This window comes from Cariama cristata, unplaced genomic scaffold, assembly GCF_000690535.1.
Source record: "Cariama cristata isolate BGI_N322 unplaced genomic scaffold, ASM69053v1 scaffold24573, whole genome shotgun sequence".
Lineage (NCBI taxonomy): Eukaryota > Metazoa > Chordata > Aves > Cariamiformes > Cariamidae > Cariama > Cariama cristata.
In genome coordinates, this window is record NW_009609321.1 from 7,160 (window position 1) to 23,466 (window position 16,307).

General features: G+C 52.2%; 1 protein-coding gene across 1 annotated transcript; it reads right to left on the minus strand.

Annotated features, from left to right (window-relative positions):
- Positions 1 to 3,031: 3,031 nt before the first annotated feature.
- On the minus strand, positions 3,032 to 16,184 carry LOC104159576 (dihydropyrimidinase-related protein 3; the record flags this gene model as incomplete). Its single annotated transcript, XM_009697517.1, has 9 exons — positions 3,032 to 3,730; positions 4,228 to 4,390; positions 5,017 to 5,196; positions 5,785 to 5,955; positions 6,303 to 6,444; positions 9,246 to 9,402; positions 11,035 to 11,155; positions 13,698 to 13,766; positions 16,104 to 16,184. Coding segments are annotated over 9 exons (1,173 nt in total), but the record flags the coding sequence as incomplete, so codon positions are not given.
- Between the last annotated feature and the right edge of the window lie 123 nt (positions 16,185 to 16,307).

Consider the following 16,307-nt stretch of genomic DNA (forward strand, 5'->3'; position numbering starts at 1 on the left):
AAGAGTCGTTAGGCATTGGAATGGGCTCCCCAGGGAGGTGGTGGAGTCACCATCCCTGGAGGTGTTCAAAAAACTTTTAGATGTGGCGCTTCAAGACATGGTTTAGCGGGCATGGTGGCATCGGGTATATGGTTGGACTTGATGATCGTTGAGGTCTCTTCCAACCCTAATGATTCTATGATTCTGATAGACGGACACATGAATAATCCCTTTCTCATTGATCTGATGATGGCTATTTGGTTTGCTTTGGGAAATGTGTAGTTTATGCATGTGCACAGGCAAGCAGCTATCCCTGTACCTGCTGGGAGGGGAGCATCTCCCGAGCATGCCTGAAGCCAAGGCAGGGGATCGCCCATCTGAGCAACTGACCACAAGGTCCTGTCTGCCTGTTCCGCCTCTAGCATGGCATGTAGCGAGCATCCCAGCACTGAGCAGCTCAGTCATAGGTTGTGCCTAAAAATAAGCTTTAGTTAGGTGTCTTCCATTTTCTGGTCCCTCCGACAATGGTAGCGGTGGGGTGTCCCACCACCGGCTGCTCCCAGGTAGCATATGACCTCACTGTATGATAGGGTTTACTGCCAGCATGCAGCAGCCACACCTTCCCCTGCTCAGACCAGATCATGAGCCTTCCCACAGATGGCGTTAGATGTCCGGGTCTCCCCTCCATCCTGGTGGCGTCTCTTGGAGGATGCAGTGGAACACACCCGTACTGCAGAAAGGCCAAGCAGGACAGTCCAGCATGGTCACGATGGGTCTGTACAGAGTCCCGACCAGGCCCTCTCCAAGGGACTGGTTCTCTGGGCAGTCTGGTTTGTGGTGGGTGATGCTGGGGTATGCCCCACTTTGCTCCCTCCGTGCTGAGAGCTCTGGTGTTTGCCTATGTGGCTCCACCCTGCCAGCTCCAAACCCCATGGAACAGCTTCTGCACGGCCTTCACCCATCTGGCTCCTTTTTTTTTTTTTTTGTCAGTAATTTCTAAGAGATGTGAATGGCACCAAATGCGGTTGTGGGTCCTGCTATCTTTGTTAACAGGTAGGGTACAGGGAGGATGCTGGCACAGCAATGCCAGCACCTCCCCGGACTCAAAGGGGGCCTGTTCTGACTTGCACTGCGCATCCTCTTCCTGACATGGTGCCGTGGCAGCATGTATCTTCACCTCTGTACAATAAAGATAACAAGCCCCCCAGTTTGAGATGAGTAAAGCAGTTTCTTTGCTGCCGTCACATGAAGGTGCCAGGGTAAGGGGAAGCCAGTTCTGGGTGAAGGCTGCAGGGACTGAGGACTGCAGCACTCGCTGTGCAGCGTGCCCTGGTTTCCTCTGCGCAGCTGGCAAGTGCCCCGCAGGCGCACGGATTGATGCACTGCAGTACCACCACCTTCTTCGCTACGCCTGGTAGCCTGATTTTATTTGCTCAGGTCAGGCTCTTGGCATAGTTGCAGCACAGCGTGTGTGTGCAGGGCTGGGGAGCAGCAGCATCGCCGTATGCTGCTCGCGTGGAAACAACCAACTGGGAAAGCACAACTCTTTTCTGTCCTGGGAGCTTGTAAGTATGAACAGCCTTCTCCACCTCTGGTACAACTCCAAAGATGGAGTGGAATTAGTTCACCAGTAAGTAGTTATCGGAGCCCTCAAAGCGGGGTCATTGCAATGGGAAAGCCACCTTCTCCTGCTAAGTCACAGCACACCCAAATTAGTATCGCTGTGTTCTTGCTCTCCCCTTCCCCAGCCATCCTTGCTTTCTAGCAGTAAGATTTTTGGCAGGGTAGGGGTCTCCATGCCTCTCTGCCCTCAGACTTGTCATTCCCAGGGAGGCTAGCCAGAGCACCTGCAGCACGTTCCATTGATCCTCTGTTCTCTGCCCAGTCCTACAGCGGGTCTGCGGCCAGGTGTGGTGAAGAGGGACTGTGCCAACAGCTGTACCTGTCCCCTGCACAGCACACATCTGATTGCCTTGCTCTGGTGCGTGTACCAATTCATATACCATAAATGTGTTTATCTGGAGGCTCAGACAGGGAAACTAGCCCTGCTGCTCACTGGGGAAAAACCTATTGCTGCATTAATACCATTTAGTGGCTGACCAAATACAAAAAAAAAAAAAAACCAAACCAAAAAACCCAAACCCTCGAGTACTTAAACGGTAAGAACATCACATCTTTAAAAATTCCCCAAGGACTTCTACACCCATCTCTCCTTTCCCCTCTTCCTCTGTAAACAGAGGCAGTCCCAGCTTAATCACTACCAGACAACAGGGAAAAATCTTTAATTAGTTGGTAGCAGAACTTCTCAAAACTTTGTAAGTATGAACAGCCTTCCCCGCCTCTGGTACAACTATTCTGGTGTGGCCCCTTAAGGACTGCTGCATACACAACTTGTCCTGTCTGAGTTGCAGGCATGTAAAAATAAATATTTCAAGGTCAAATACTTAAGGAAGAAAAAAAGAAAAAGTGTATTTATTTAGCACAGCCTAAATTGGCCCTTAATTTTTGTAATATTTAAAAAACAACCAAGGGTTTTTTTGCATGCTTTGCAAGCTTTAGATGTGATAAACAACACTTGATGGAAGGGGAGCATTTAACTCACAGGTGCCCACAGAAAACAGCACCCAAGCCAGCCCCAGCTGGGAAATCCCAAACACCATGCCCAGGCAGTGCCGGGCAGAGCTGGGCTCTGTCACCACGCAAGTGGCAGGCGCAGCTCTTGCCGGGTGTTAACAGCCTGTGATGGCCAGGTCAGGCTGCAGCCAGAGGCTAGACCGAAAAATGGAACAGACTTCTACAAACACTTGCAACACACTGTTTGCCGATACCTTTGCTTTTGCCTGAGAAGCTACACCAATACCCTGACACCTATAGCAGCGAGCACGGTTTCCACCTGACAGCCTGTCCCGGCACAGTAGCTCCTCCAACTCAAACACTGCCCAAAGCCCACCCTGGAGCCCCGCTGCCCAGCTTGCCTGCAGACCATGGCTTCGCACCACCCCTGCCAAGCAGCAGAAGCCTGAGGAAGAACAAAGCCAACCAGAAACATGAGTTGTTTGAAGGAACAACTTTTTTTTTAATAAAGTGTACAAAGTAGTCGAACTCCTTACACGAGGCGTTGTGAGAGTTGTTACAGAGATGATTCGGGCTCCCTCATGGGCCTCGTGGTGAAACGCCAAGAGCGTTGGGTGGAGATGAAGGACATGAACACAACACAGACCCACGTACCCCCACCAGCTCCCGTGAACCTGTCCTCCCCGTCCCACACTGTGCCTCTGGCCGGCCCCTGCCACTTCGCCTGCCCGGCTGGTTCCTCCATGCTGGGTCATTCCCGCTGTCCCACACTACGGCATCCCACACGCGTTCAACACCAATAACACACTGAACCAAGCGACCTGTCTGAGCAGCATGCATACAGAAAGGAAGAGTAAAAACACAACCCAACCGAATCCACAACAACAACAACAGAATTTTAAGGCTATGCATAAAACAAAATGAAGCAGTATCTTTAAAGCTAGGTAGCAAGTAGCATTTGTGAAACATAAGGCTTGAGGCTTATTGATTCTTCAGAACAGGTTTATTTGCTTTTCCTTCTTAAACACCAATGTACCATTTTTCTTCCTTCACTTGAACAGGGATTGTTTCCTTCTCAGCAGGGACATTTAACTGAGGGAGGTTATGTTGGAGCGGCCTCCTGGGGGTGCGACGATGCGCTTGCTTGCTGAGCGAACACCTTCATCAACCTGGGTACCTGGGAAAGGACAAGAAACCACAAAGGGAAGGGGGAAAGCGAAGTTTAGAGTTTTTCTTCACAGGACTGAGTTACTACTCAGTTACTACTCAGGCAGCCTGGGGTCTTGCCGAAGGGCCTCCTGAAGCTGTCTACAGCAGCCTGCTCCCTCTCCAACTCCAGTAACGACCCCAAGAGTAGCAGTGGTGTGAACGTCTCTGTAGATGCTCCTCCACGAACAGACCCACACAGCAAGAGCAGGGTCTGATGCTGTGCTGGCACCTCCATGGCCACAGTCTGTCTGCCTTGCTTCTACTGCAAGGTGGAGCAGGTGGAGGGCCAGCTCCCTCCAGCCATGTCCTTTAAGGGACACACAGGGTCTTGTCCTGCCGTGCTCCACTCTTGTGCTTAGCTTGCCCCAGCCTATCTCCCAGCTGCCCCCCCGCCCCAGGCCAGGGGCTGGGACAGTGTGGCCAGCGGCCCTGCACTCTCCCAGCCCAGCCACCATGCATGTTCACCTGACAGGCTGAATCCAGACTGATGGAGGTTCCTGACTGGGGGTGCCTGCCGTGTGGGGGATCCCCTGGTTGACCCTGCAGGGGTGCCCCCCTTGGGGGTGGTGGTCAGGTCAAACACAGGTCCGTCATACAAGCCCCGTGGCACAGCATGCATCTCCGCCATCTGTCACCAGAGAGAAGAGCACAGTGACACGTTTCTGCTCCCAGGGAGCATCCTGCCTTGGCAGCATCACACTCCAACGATCCTTGGCTCCCCAGTCCCACTGCAGAGGCAATTCACACTCCCCGATCTGTGTCCCGCCATTCCGCACACCCCGGACCTCCCTGCAGCACTGAGGCCTGGCGCAGCCCCACCACCCACCTCGTGTATGACAGCCTCCCTTCACTCCCACCCTGCAAAGCGTGCAGAGCCTGGTGCAACAGGCAATCTCTAAGCATGGGTTTATGCGGCATGGATGGGGAAGAAGGCCATTTTGCCCAGTCTGTTTGTTTTTAACTCAGCACTTCCCTCCAGACTCCTGCTGCAGAAGGACAGCAACAAGGGCAGGCATCACCCACTGTTCACCCAGACAAGCATCTGCCTGCACTGGTGGCACACCATCAACACTAAGATCAAAGCTCTCTACCCAAGCCTTAGCTATCCGAACTGAGGCTTCAAAATACACCCGTTTGCAGCACTGTTTCCAGGGTCTAGCCAGAACAGCAGAGGAAAACCAATCAGTTATTAGGGAAAAGGGCAATTTGGGCTAACTGTCCCAACTTTGTCTCCTGGCATCCCTGTCTCCTCACCTTCCTCCTGGCTTTGATGCGCTTGTAGACATAGTCAGGGAAAGGGCTGCTGGGCAGGAAGCGTCCAGTCCCCTGGGTCACATGCAGGTTGCCATCCTCTAGCATGATCTTCCCCTGGCATATGACAACCAGCGGTGCCCCACGTAGCTCCATCCCTTCAAAGACGTTGTATTCAGCTGCCTGCAGCAACCAGGAGATGATGGTCAGGAGGGACAGGAGCACTGTCTGCCCACTCAGGGCTGTTTAGTCCCCACACCTCGCTGCTGAAGTCACTAGCGCAGGGAGACGACACCTGTAACGGCCTCGTCTGCCCCAGAGGCCTCCTTTAGTTTGCTAGTCCATCACAGTAAGAACCCACCAGAGCTACGAGCATGAACCAGGACCTGCTGCTTCAGAGCTCAGTGTGAGCAAGGATTCCCAACAACAGAGGACGGCAGGACCTAGGCTTGAGGTAAGGCATGAACAAAGCACGCTGGCAAAGCCAGGAAAAATTTGTACCTGGAAGAGGAACTCAGATAAGGAGAAATGCATGTCCTTACACCTGTGTGGGCCAGGCTCAGGGTGAGAAAAACCCTGGGTGCAGAGCCCAGGGCTCAGAGATCCTACAACACAGTCACAGCTGGCATGGCCTGGAGCCTGGACTCAGTCCCTCCTCCTCAGAGCCCAGCACGGCAGGGCAGCGCCAAGCTCCCAGCAGCCAGGTAGCCTTTATACAGTGCTACTTGCACCCCACCCTCCAGCATTCCCACAGATGAGCAGAGGGCTTACAGATTGATGGGTTTTTGCTGTGACGATCTTCACTGCATCAGGATCCCATATAACCAGATCACTGTCCGAGCCCACTGCTATTCTCCCTTTCCGTGGGTACAGGTTGAAGATTTTTGCAGCATTAGTGCTCGTCACAGCCACAAACTGGTTTTCATCCATCTTTCCTGTGGCCTGCTCAGACACAAAGAGAACTAAGCACTCTTTTGGGGCAAGGGAGAGTCAAGAGCCCCGGGAAGCACCAGACTCACTCCACACAAGCCACTGGCTGGCTGGGCCCAGACCACTGTGGCTGATCTTGCTATTGGTGCCAGACAGACCAAAAACTGGGGGCATAGTCACAGCTCCTGGCTCTTCACTGTGAACCCATGACAGCTGCCTCCTGCTCTGGCTTGTTCTGACTCTCAAAGCCACAGAAGAGACAGGCAGCTGGGCACCCAGCTCTGCGGAGGCAAAAGCACAGGTGTCTGAGGTGCTCGTCAACCCTGCCCGCTCTGCCCTCTCCCTGGCGTGACTCTTACCACTGCCTTGTCCCAGATGACAGACATTCGTTCCTCTATGCCGTTGGTCCCTTCTGGGATCATCGTGAAGTTGTCTTTTCCAATTGCTTTCTGTGCGGTGCTGAATGTACAGTGGGCACTTCCCGAAACCTGCAGATCACCACTGAGGAGTGGTGGTAACAAGAGCATCGTCAGTCATTTTGCAGTCAGACAACAGCAGGGACACGAGAGACATGGGTCTCCTCTGGGCACAGGCAGCCCCCAGCTCAGTTCTATTTTACTCTGCACCCCCATTTCTACAGCCCCTCAGTCTGAAGACTTCCACCCGACTCAGCCCCTATGGTGGCCACGTCACATGGAAACACAGGGGCAAAACAGCTCTGCCACGCTGCACTGCCCGCCTGGGGCATCGACAGCATCCTGCACACAAGAGAAGTCAACAGCTCAGCTCCCGGGGAACAGGGTGGCCTTTGTGTCAGGCCAAAAGATGTCCTTCCACACCAGAGTCCATCATTTGCACTAACACAAAGAGAAAAAAACAACCCAGTGAGTCAGAAAAACCATTTCTGGCAGTTTGTCAGGTCTGCTTGGGAGAGCAGCCTTTCTGCCACATGGGGAGGAAAAGGCCTCTCCGCCCAAGGACTGTCCCCCACAGCCAGCCCTTTCGTTGTGTATTGCCAGCTTCTGCATGCCAAGGGGCAAGTGCAGCCCTCCCCTGCCTCACAGGAAGCCTGCTGCAGGCCAGCATCACCCCTGTCTCTGGGAGAGGGGACACAGCTGCAGGACTGGGCTTATGGGGGGCTAAGCCTGTGGGCTGCCTGCTGATCGCACTGCCAACCTTCCCCAACAAGGAGAGCACCTCAGCCCGCCTCCAGGGCTCTGGCCTGCGACGCTTTGTCTGGCAGGAGCTCACCAAACGCTCCTCTCAGCCCCGCATGGACACTCACAGCCATAGCTGCAGCAGCTGGCAGTGCACACCGAGGTGTGCCTGCAAGTGCAAGCTGGCCCAAGCCACAGCATCTCTGCCACATCACTGCCACAAAAGCAAATGCCTCCCATGGCCACATGAAATCTGACAGCGGCAGTCCACAGAAGCAGTGCTCTCTAGGAGGCCCAGAAAAGCTTCACCGCAGCGCTCTGCAGTGGCTGTCCAACACTGTTATCCCAACCCCTCTGCCCAGATGGGGTCACCGGTCGGATGAGAAGCCCTGATTCATCCCACTCCTGACAACGAAGGCAGAGGGCAGGAACGGGCAAGAGCCAGTGAGCTGCCAACAGTCAAGGCACGGCAAGGAGCTGCCCATGGCTCCCTGGAAGTCACCTAGCTGCTGCTGGGTCCTTGGGGAGCCACGGACAGGCAGCAGCTGGAAAGTCATTGCTGCTGGGCGAAAGGAAGCAGGCCAGCTCCCGGTGCTGCCCGCACGAGGCAACCTGGCTCCCAGACTGGCTGTGCCTGAACCCAGGATGGTGTGGACACAGCAGCTCTGCTTGGGGCTGCGAATCAGACCTAATCCACTGGTAATCTCCATCTTCCTCTGATAATTTCTGCCATATGTCTGACTGACTGCGCAGCCAGAGGCCCAGGCTGACAACACAACACACTTCCTAATCTCCAGCAGATTTGTCCCGGTGGAAGAAAACAAGCCATCCAGCCCAGCTGGAGCCTCACAGCCTCTCCTCCTGAAGCCTTGCAGAAAACGGTGCAGCGAAGGTGTCAGGACAGATGCCTGTGGGCTGCAGGGACTCAAAAATGCTCTTGCCTCTCCTTTGAGGTTGGGGGTAAATTTGAAGTGGAAGGGAAGGATTAGAAAGCCAGTTCAGGAGCTGGGCTGACTGTTCCCTGCCAGTCCCTAAGACCTGCACCTATTTCATACATCCAGACTGAGCACAGGGAGCTCCTGCTCCTTGACCAGAGCAAAATCCAGGGTGAGCTGCATATTCAGACCCCAAGTGCACTGGCACCTCTCTTATGCCAGCCATGGCATCTCCATCCTGGCACAACCCAGGTTTATCCTAATGTGCCCCTCTGCCGAGACACCTCTTACTGACCAGTCATCCCTTGCTCATCTAGTCAGAGACGTTTCCAGCATTACCTCAAAGGTCATTTCCATTTACAACTCCCTCAGTGCCAAGTCATCCCCTGGCTAACACAGACCAGCCGCCACACACACAGTTCGACGTACAAACACAGGGTGAGAAGGGCGTGCAATTCACACGTGGCGTGTGGACAAAGCCAGCAATAAGTTCTGTGTCCTTAGCTGCTGTGCATGCCTTCCCAGTGAGAGGATGGAGTATAACTGTGAAAGGTCAAAGCAAATTGCTGAAGTGCTTTTATTGTTTGCTCTCTATTTTCAACAAATCCCTTCCCCACCCCCTTGCCTTCAGGGTGAAAAAACGGCCTACCATCCCTGTCAGATGCGCACGAGCTGCTCTTAAAGGCCTGCTGCACTCTGCAGGCTGTATTACTGCTCACCTGTACAGGAGTCAGAAAACATCTGCTCTGTATTCCACTGGTGGGCCCTCACAGCTTTGACACCTGCAGCCCCTCTACCTTCTCTGGCACCATCGCAACCCAGGCAGCCATTCCCTACCCTGCAGGGGTGGAAGGGCTTCTCCGGCTTGGTGATGCTTTCATTGACAAGTCTCTGTTAGCTGGTCCTCATTTCTTTGCTTTCTTCAGGGCACTTAAAATGGTTCATGACTACTTGCCCTGATATTTTTCTCATTACTGATGTTAAGCTTATGATGCCTCCCCTGTCCTCCCTCCACTCTCAAGAGAGAAGCCACCACAGCCCCAAGTCACAGCCATTTCATCAGTCAGCTCATTAAATACCTACAGTGACGTGGTTCAGGTTAGACTAATTTCTACGCTGACCGAGTGCTCCCTAACCTCCTCCTTCCCTATCTGAGGCCAGGATCCGCTTCTTCCCGCTAGCAGCATCGCCCAGCAGAGCTGTGACTCACCTGGCCAGGAGGGAGTTGATATAGTCAGGGGTTGTTGGGTCTGGGCTCAGAGGTGGAGAGACCACAAATGCTGCGGCCTTTGCCCAGTTCTTGCTCCAGTAGTGTGTCCCGTCAGTCCCAAGACTGGCTGTGATGGGCTCACCAAACACCACATTGCCTGGAAAGGGGGACAGAAAGGATGCTGTTTTGGTGGAGCCTGGAGACATTCTCTGTTCCACAGCCCTACCAAAAGCCTGCCGTTCTCAGAGGACAGCCAGACCCACATTGGGCTGTCCCACGCTGCTTGCTTGGACCTCAAGTGCTGGGGCAGGCAGGAGGGACAGCAAGGCCCGCATTAGTGTCAGGGACCTGCCATCACCGTAGGGTCCTCCTGCTCAAGAGCACAGATCCTGCTGGCACAGCAAGCCTGGCTGGAGCACGGCACAGGAAGGCATGGCTGCAGAGCTGTGTTCCCCAGAAGACACCACAGAGAGATGAACAACACCAGCAACCTGGCTTCCTGCCCCAGCAGACAGCTGCTTTCCAACCTGCCCGGCCCTGGCCTCATCCCTCATAAATATTTACCACATGCCACCAGAGCCGGCAGGCTCATCCTCCTCTCCTGTTCCTCACTCACCTTCTGGTGCCTCACTCCAGGGCAGGGACAGGCCAGGGGAGAGGGCAGCAGGTGGTAACCAAGGGAATTTTGCCCAGCAGGGCTTGTCATGCTGATAAACTAGGATGGGGACTGAGAAATTGTGCTTTTCTTTCCAAACACACTCTACAGCCTGGTCAAGTGCTTCTGGGAGACACTTGTTATGTCTCTCAGTTACCAACTCTACCAAGACCCTCTCTACAAATGCATTTTTTACATTCCCCCTCCCCTTTTTTATAGAGGCTGCAGATCCTCAGAGTCTTACAGCCACTCTGCTAAAAGTTTTGTTCTCCCTGTTGGAAGTAGGAGGGTACAATGCTCCTTCACCCCCAGGCAAAACCCTGGTCCTGAAGCAGCCCGGGCTGGCAGAACACCCCTGTGTCCAAGCTGGAATCAGTGCAGCTTGGCTAACCACAGGTACCCACTGGTCATCCAGCCCGGTCTGTGGACCAGCACCATCCTACAGTCCTGCTTGTAAAGGTGCCTTGCTCCCTTGAGACTAAGCATGTGCTCCTCTGCTCTCCCCTGTGCACACACACGTCTTCCCTGCCAGTGGCAGGAGCGATGGACGTGAGCAGTCAGCTGCCACTCCAGGCACCCAGCTGCCCACCAGCCTCCTTGTTCACCAGCTCTTGGGGCAAGGGCACACAGCTCACTTAACACAGCTGTGGATGGGCCCACGTGCGTGTGGGGAGTCCCTGCACTCAACCATCAGTGACAAATGGGGCCCCTTCCACCTGAAAAGGCAGCCATGCACCTCTGAGGGGCCAGCATTTCAAAGGGAGGCCAGAGCTATATGCAGCAGCTCAAACCACTTGCACGTGGATCAGACGAGTCTTCTCAGAGAGCCCTTCACAGCTGCAAACTTTGGTGTTTAAAGCACTGCTCCTACCTGCAACCCACATGTTGATGTTACCTGATGCGACAGCAGGAGGTGGCTCCATGTGGCCCAGTGCAGTGTCCCCGTGCCCTTCATAAGTCAGGTAAATCCCTGAACAAACTGCTCCCCAGCAGAAGGGGAAGCACTGGACTGCACTTGAGGCACAGTGGTGGTCTTGGTAAAACAACCGTGAGGATATGAGGACCACATAATCCAGCTGTCCAGGTTTCCCAGCAGCAACAGCAAGGCTGTGTGCAGCAGCAGCTGCCACTCACCTTTTTTTCTGGCTTGCGAGATGAGATCAGCAGCGCTTTTGCTCATCACTTTAGTCACATAGAGAGGACAGTTGGTCTGGCTGGCAATAGTGATGGCCCGGAAGACAGCTTCTGCTTCCAGCTGGAAGAGAGAACAGCACAGGGCTGCAGGAGCACTGGGCGGGCAGGGAGGAGCCCCTGCTCCTCTCAGCACACCCTGGTTGCTGCTGCCACCCTGTGCCCTCGCTCTTACCCTTAACTCCCCAAGGGCAGGTTAACCAGGGAGACCTGAGGGGGGAAGCTTCAGTCTCCCTAGGGCCTGGCCCAGCCCGCAGGCTACAGCCACTTGATGCTCGGCAGGGGAGCGCTGTCTGGACCACGCTTGGGGGCCAGCGCAGAGCTGCATCTGCTGTTTTTTCCACTGCCTGTTTCCAGCTCTCCTGACAGCCAGAGCAGCCCAGGGACTGCTGCCCACGTCTGACAGTATGGCTCACAGGCTGACGCCAGGCAGCGAAAGGGTCTGCCCCTTCAGCCCCCTCACTGCTCCAGGCTCTCCTGCGGCCGCACTTGGTTTAACCAAACGTCACCCTGCCTGTGGCTGGAGTGCAACGAGCGATGCACCGGCAGGCTGCTCGCATCAGGGTCTGGCTGTCCCTCGATGCAGCTGCTGCTCGTCCCAGCCTGCTGACACCCACCCCACGTTTCGCTGTCCTGCCGTTAGCAGAGGGTGGATTTCCATCACGAGGGATATCTTTGTACTATTACATCAGCCCGTACTCAGCCTGAGCTCAACCCCAGAGGTTCTCCAAGTGTTTGCTCTACAGCTTGGCTTCAAGCTTCAGCATGAGAAAGTTCAAAACAGAAGCCTTAAAAAGACAATGTACCAATCAGTTAGCTCCCGGGGGAGGCCAGACTGCCAGCTGCCGGGAACACAGTAACTGCCTGCGGGCCAGGCAGCTGGCCATGCAAGCTTATGTCTCCCAGCAGCAGGAGCAGCAGACCGCTGCACCCAGACACACACGCACCCATACACCTCTCCTACTCCTGCAGACCTTTTTGCTGCATAGTGAAAAGAGTTTTTTCTCTTCTGCTTAAAGGCTCTTTAAACAGAAATTTAAACAGGAAAACACTTTTATCAGTGCACTTATGGACTTGAGTAGTTGATGGAGTTTAACACGTGGGGAGGAACAAATGGAGCCATCACTGAATACCCTTCACAGCAGGTTACAATCTGGAGCAGCACCATCCTGCCCTACGAAATCACCACCATCACCTGATAGAAGAGTGTGTTTTTAACCTCCACTGAGGTCCCTTTGGGACAAAGTAGACCCACAGAGCTATGGACCACTCTCCCAATGCTTTGCAATCAACCTACAGGCTTCATGGGGGGTAGCAGGGCCATTTGTGCCCCACCTAACATTTTCCCAGGTAGAATAGGTTCTGGAAGATGGACACTGTTTGTTTTCAAAGGCAATGAGATCTGGATTTGGCTGAACAGATGATATCTGGAGGATTCTTGCACTGTTCTCAGTTGCCTTATGCTTTAATGGCATTTCAAGATCAAACAGTCAACAATGTTTTACTGGCTTTGGACGAGCCACAGTGCTGTCTTATGATAATAGGACAGTTCTCAAATCCTGGCAGAACCACAGCATCCCGTAATTGCAGGTTAGCTTGCCAACCAGTGGCAAGAGGTCTAGAGACATAAAAATAAATGACAGTTTACACACAGAGGGACTCTGATCTACTGTATTTGACATTGAGTCTCTTCCCTGTACAGGAAAATGCTTTACACTCTCATACTTCAAAGAGAATAAGCACTGTATTAGACTAGGCGATGTATGTTGTTACCCGCCATAATACAGTCAACTTCTTACACTTTTGATTTAAGCCAACTGATTTTACTTCCAGCAGACCCTGAAGTGCAAATCTGTCCCTGTGCTCCCCTGCTCAGCTATGCTATTGCACCAAACTCCTATTGTTTTCTTTCTTCATGCGCTGTGGAAACTTAAAAGCACCTCTCAGCAGGGAGCTATCTCAAGAAAACCTATCTAAAATTACTCAACTCAGATTAGTGGACCAAACAGAAAAATACCCTGCGAGCTAAAATTAGAAGTAATCTAATTAGTGTCTTGACAATGATTTGTAACCAGGGAATTCCCCCTCTCCTTCCCTCCCACTTCTTCCACCAATGGCTTTGTCCATCCGATTTTGAAATACACTTTAGATCCTAAGCAGAGATTAAGCAGGAAGAGGCTGGAATCTGTCTGCACTCAGACAGATGTGAACAGTGAATTTTCAGATTTGATTCACCATTCAATTCTTCTCAGGCCTCTCACACCCGTGGAGTCACCTATACAAGACCAATGCCCCCACACCAGCCCCAAATGCTGCTACAGCCACATAAACCTTTCTGTTGATTGATTAATCTCTGGGAGACTCAGAAGCCCTTACCTCTGCTAGGAGATTCGAGCAAGACTGAAAAATGTTTGTCACAAATGTGCACCTCGCTCCTTCCTGAGCTGATGATGAACAAGACAGTATTGCCTATATAAACGCATACCCATGGATGCACACACACACAGCGTACTTGCTTGGCCCCACTACATACACTAAGCCCTACTGTGACTTTCCGGGGAAAGCTCTTCAGTGCAGCAAGGCTGGTATCGTCCTTTGCATCTTACCTCCTCAGGTCTGCTCAGCACGTGACCCTCAGGGCCGGTTATTCCCATCTCCAACATCCTGGTTTGTTCCTAGGACACCGAAAGGACAGAGGGATGTTACAGGACTGTGAAACTATCAACCACACAGAAAAGCAGATCCCTCCTGTGTTGAGCCCTTCCCTTAGGACTGCCATCACCCTATGTCCTGTGGCACCACGGTGCACAGTGAGAGGCTGCTGCACCCTCAAGGGATTTAAGAGAGAAAGAGGGAGGATGGGGAAATGGGAGGGCTTGGAGGGAACGTGGACACCGACTGAAACCTCTTCGATGGAACAAGCACAGTGTGGAGGGGAAAAGCATACAAAACTCCCCAGCTCCACGTACAGTACGTGATGTTTACAGTCCCTTTCCAAGGCCCTACCTGGCTACCCTTCTGAAAAGCAAGTAGTCCGAGTAGAAACTATCGAAAAAACAATCATTAAAGCCAATAAAAAAATTCTCCTCCCAAGGTTACTCCTGGGTCCTCAGTGCTGTTATTTAATCATTTGGACATCAGCAAGTGCTAAATCCTGTCCTGTATCAATTTCTATAGAAGATGGTGGTGTGGGGTGTTAGTTCCTCTATTAACATTATCCCAAGTATTTTGCTGTTATAATTAAGGACCATGGATAATTGTGCATGTATGTGCACTGCATGCGCTGGCATGCCTATATCCTGTCTGTACCCTAGACACTTCTCTCATATTCCCTTGTTTCAAATATCTCCCTTTGACAGGGGACAAAGGAAACATGCAGGGGGACTTCATGGTCTGCCCTGACCAAAGCACTTAGGGATCTTTCTGACCCTCACACCTCTATCCATGTGCTGTCACTGCCTGTGGCAATGCAGGTGTTTGCTCCCACCCAACACCTGCCCTGGACTTGCAGAAACCACGTGCAGTTGCACAACAGGCAATATTTCTCCAAGAAGTGTCATGGGGTGTGAAGTGGATGCATAGCAGCAGTAATAGTAAGCCTGTAGGCAAGCAGTTTTATGTACTTTTTCTTGTGTCTTGTCGAGTTCTGAGCACATTAAGGGCATTACATAATGCCACCAATCTGCGTTCAGGACTGTGTAAGTTCAGCAGCGATAACGGATGTGTTCACAGCTGTCGGAGGAGTGTATCAAAGGACGAGGCAAGTGCTGCGTGTTACCTCCTCTGACAACTTCTCTGCCACAGTGAAAGTGCCAAGCAAAGACTTGACAATACTCTTCTCATGTCTTGCTCTTCACCCACTACGATGCACTCTCCCACCAGCTACATCAGATTCTGAAGTCTGGAAGTCTGGAACTCTACTCGTGTCCTATTTCTGTTCAGGCCACGCACCACATTTCTTCGCCTGCAACCTCCTCTCCTATGTTGACCAAACTCTGGGGAAAGACACAGCTGCCAGGACCACTGAAAGTAAAATGGACTGAAATTGTGAATGGAGAGGACAAATCCTCTACTTCTTCCAGTGAATCACCACCAGGAGATGACCACAAGCATCATGTCTCTGTATTAACAAAACGCTGAGCACCACACCAGCCTGTGATGTTTCAATCAGTCCTGACAGAAAGAAGCAATTCCTAGGGCTGTGAAGTGCTACCAACTAATAGTTTTGGGGCATTTTGTGGTTAGGCTGGTGCTGAAGTAGAGAGAAACTCTAGCCAATACAATTCCTCTGATCACTCTCTGTTTTCATGTGAAAGAGCCATACAATTGTGCACTGTAGCTCTAAAAAGTCCAAAGAAAAACAGATTCTTGTAGTCTGAGAGGATGTTCAAAGAATGACCTCTTAGTTCACATGCCTTCAACTCCCAAGAATGAGAGAGACAGGAAAAAATCAAGTAGTTGCAGAGCATAACTGAGCAATGCCTTCTCTGTCTTAATGAAAATCAAAACATTTGGACTTTCTGTCATCCAGGACCAACTACAACACAGCGGGCCAACACACGCTACCCACTTGAACACCAAACCACATCCCTCATAACAATTCCCTTGCAAATCCGCTCCATTAGCTGGCTGCTTGCTTACAGGATGGAGAAAATTCCTCTCTTCCTTCAGCACTTTTCAATACACTTTAACTCTCTTAGCTGATTATGTGCAAGACAAAGGTCTCTGCCCCTCCACACTGAAAAAGAGCTGCGGTTGGAGTGAACATACCGTACTTGATGGCCCAGTCTCTTCCATTTAGATAACTGCTAATTCACTATTTCAGATTTGCTTATGCACCACATATTCACAACAGAAAATCTTGGTAAATATGATATTGCTGCTAAGCAGCAAAGAGATCACCTTGTAGAAAATGTCTATGCAGCTTTAGAGTCATTTTGCTAATTCCCCACACTGAATCTGCCTGGGATAGACTTCTTCAGTCCCTGCCTACCAGAACAGTAGTTAGTTACCTGCGCAATTATATCCCCATTTTCAGCATGAACTTGAGCGATGGCACCCAGCTCTGCCAGGCAGCTGAATATCTCGTACAGCTAAAATAGAGACAAGAAAAAATGATTGCCAAGCAGATAGACTGCCCTTGCCCGTGCACGGCCTTGGCACGCCGCACGGCCCCTCAGCCGAAGGCCCTGGCAGCGGCAGGGCCTGGTGCGGGC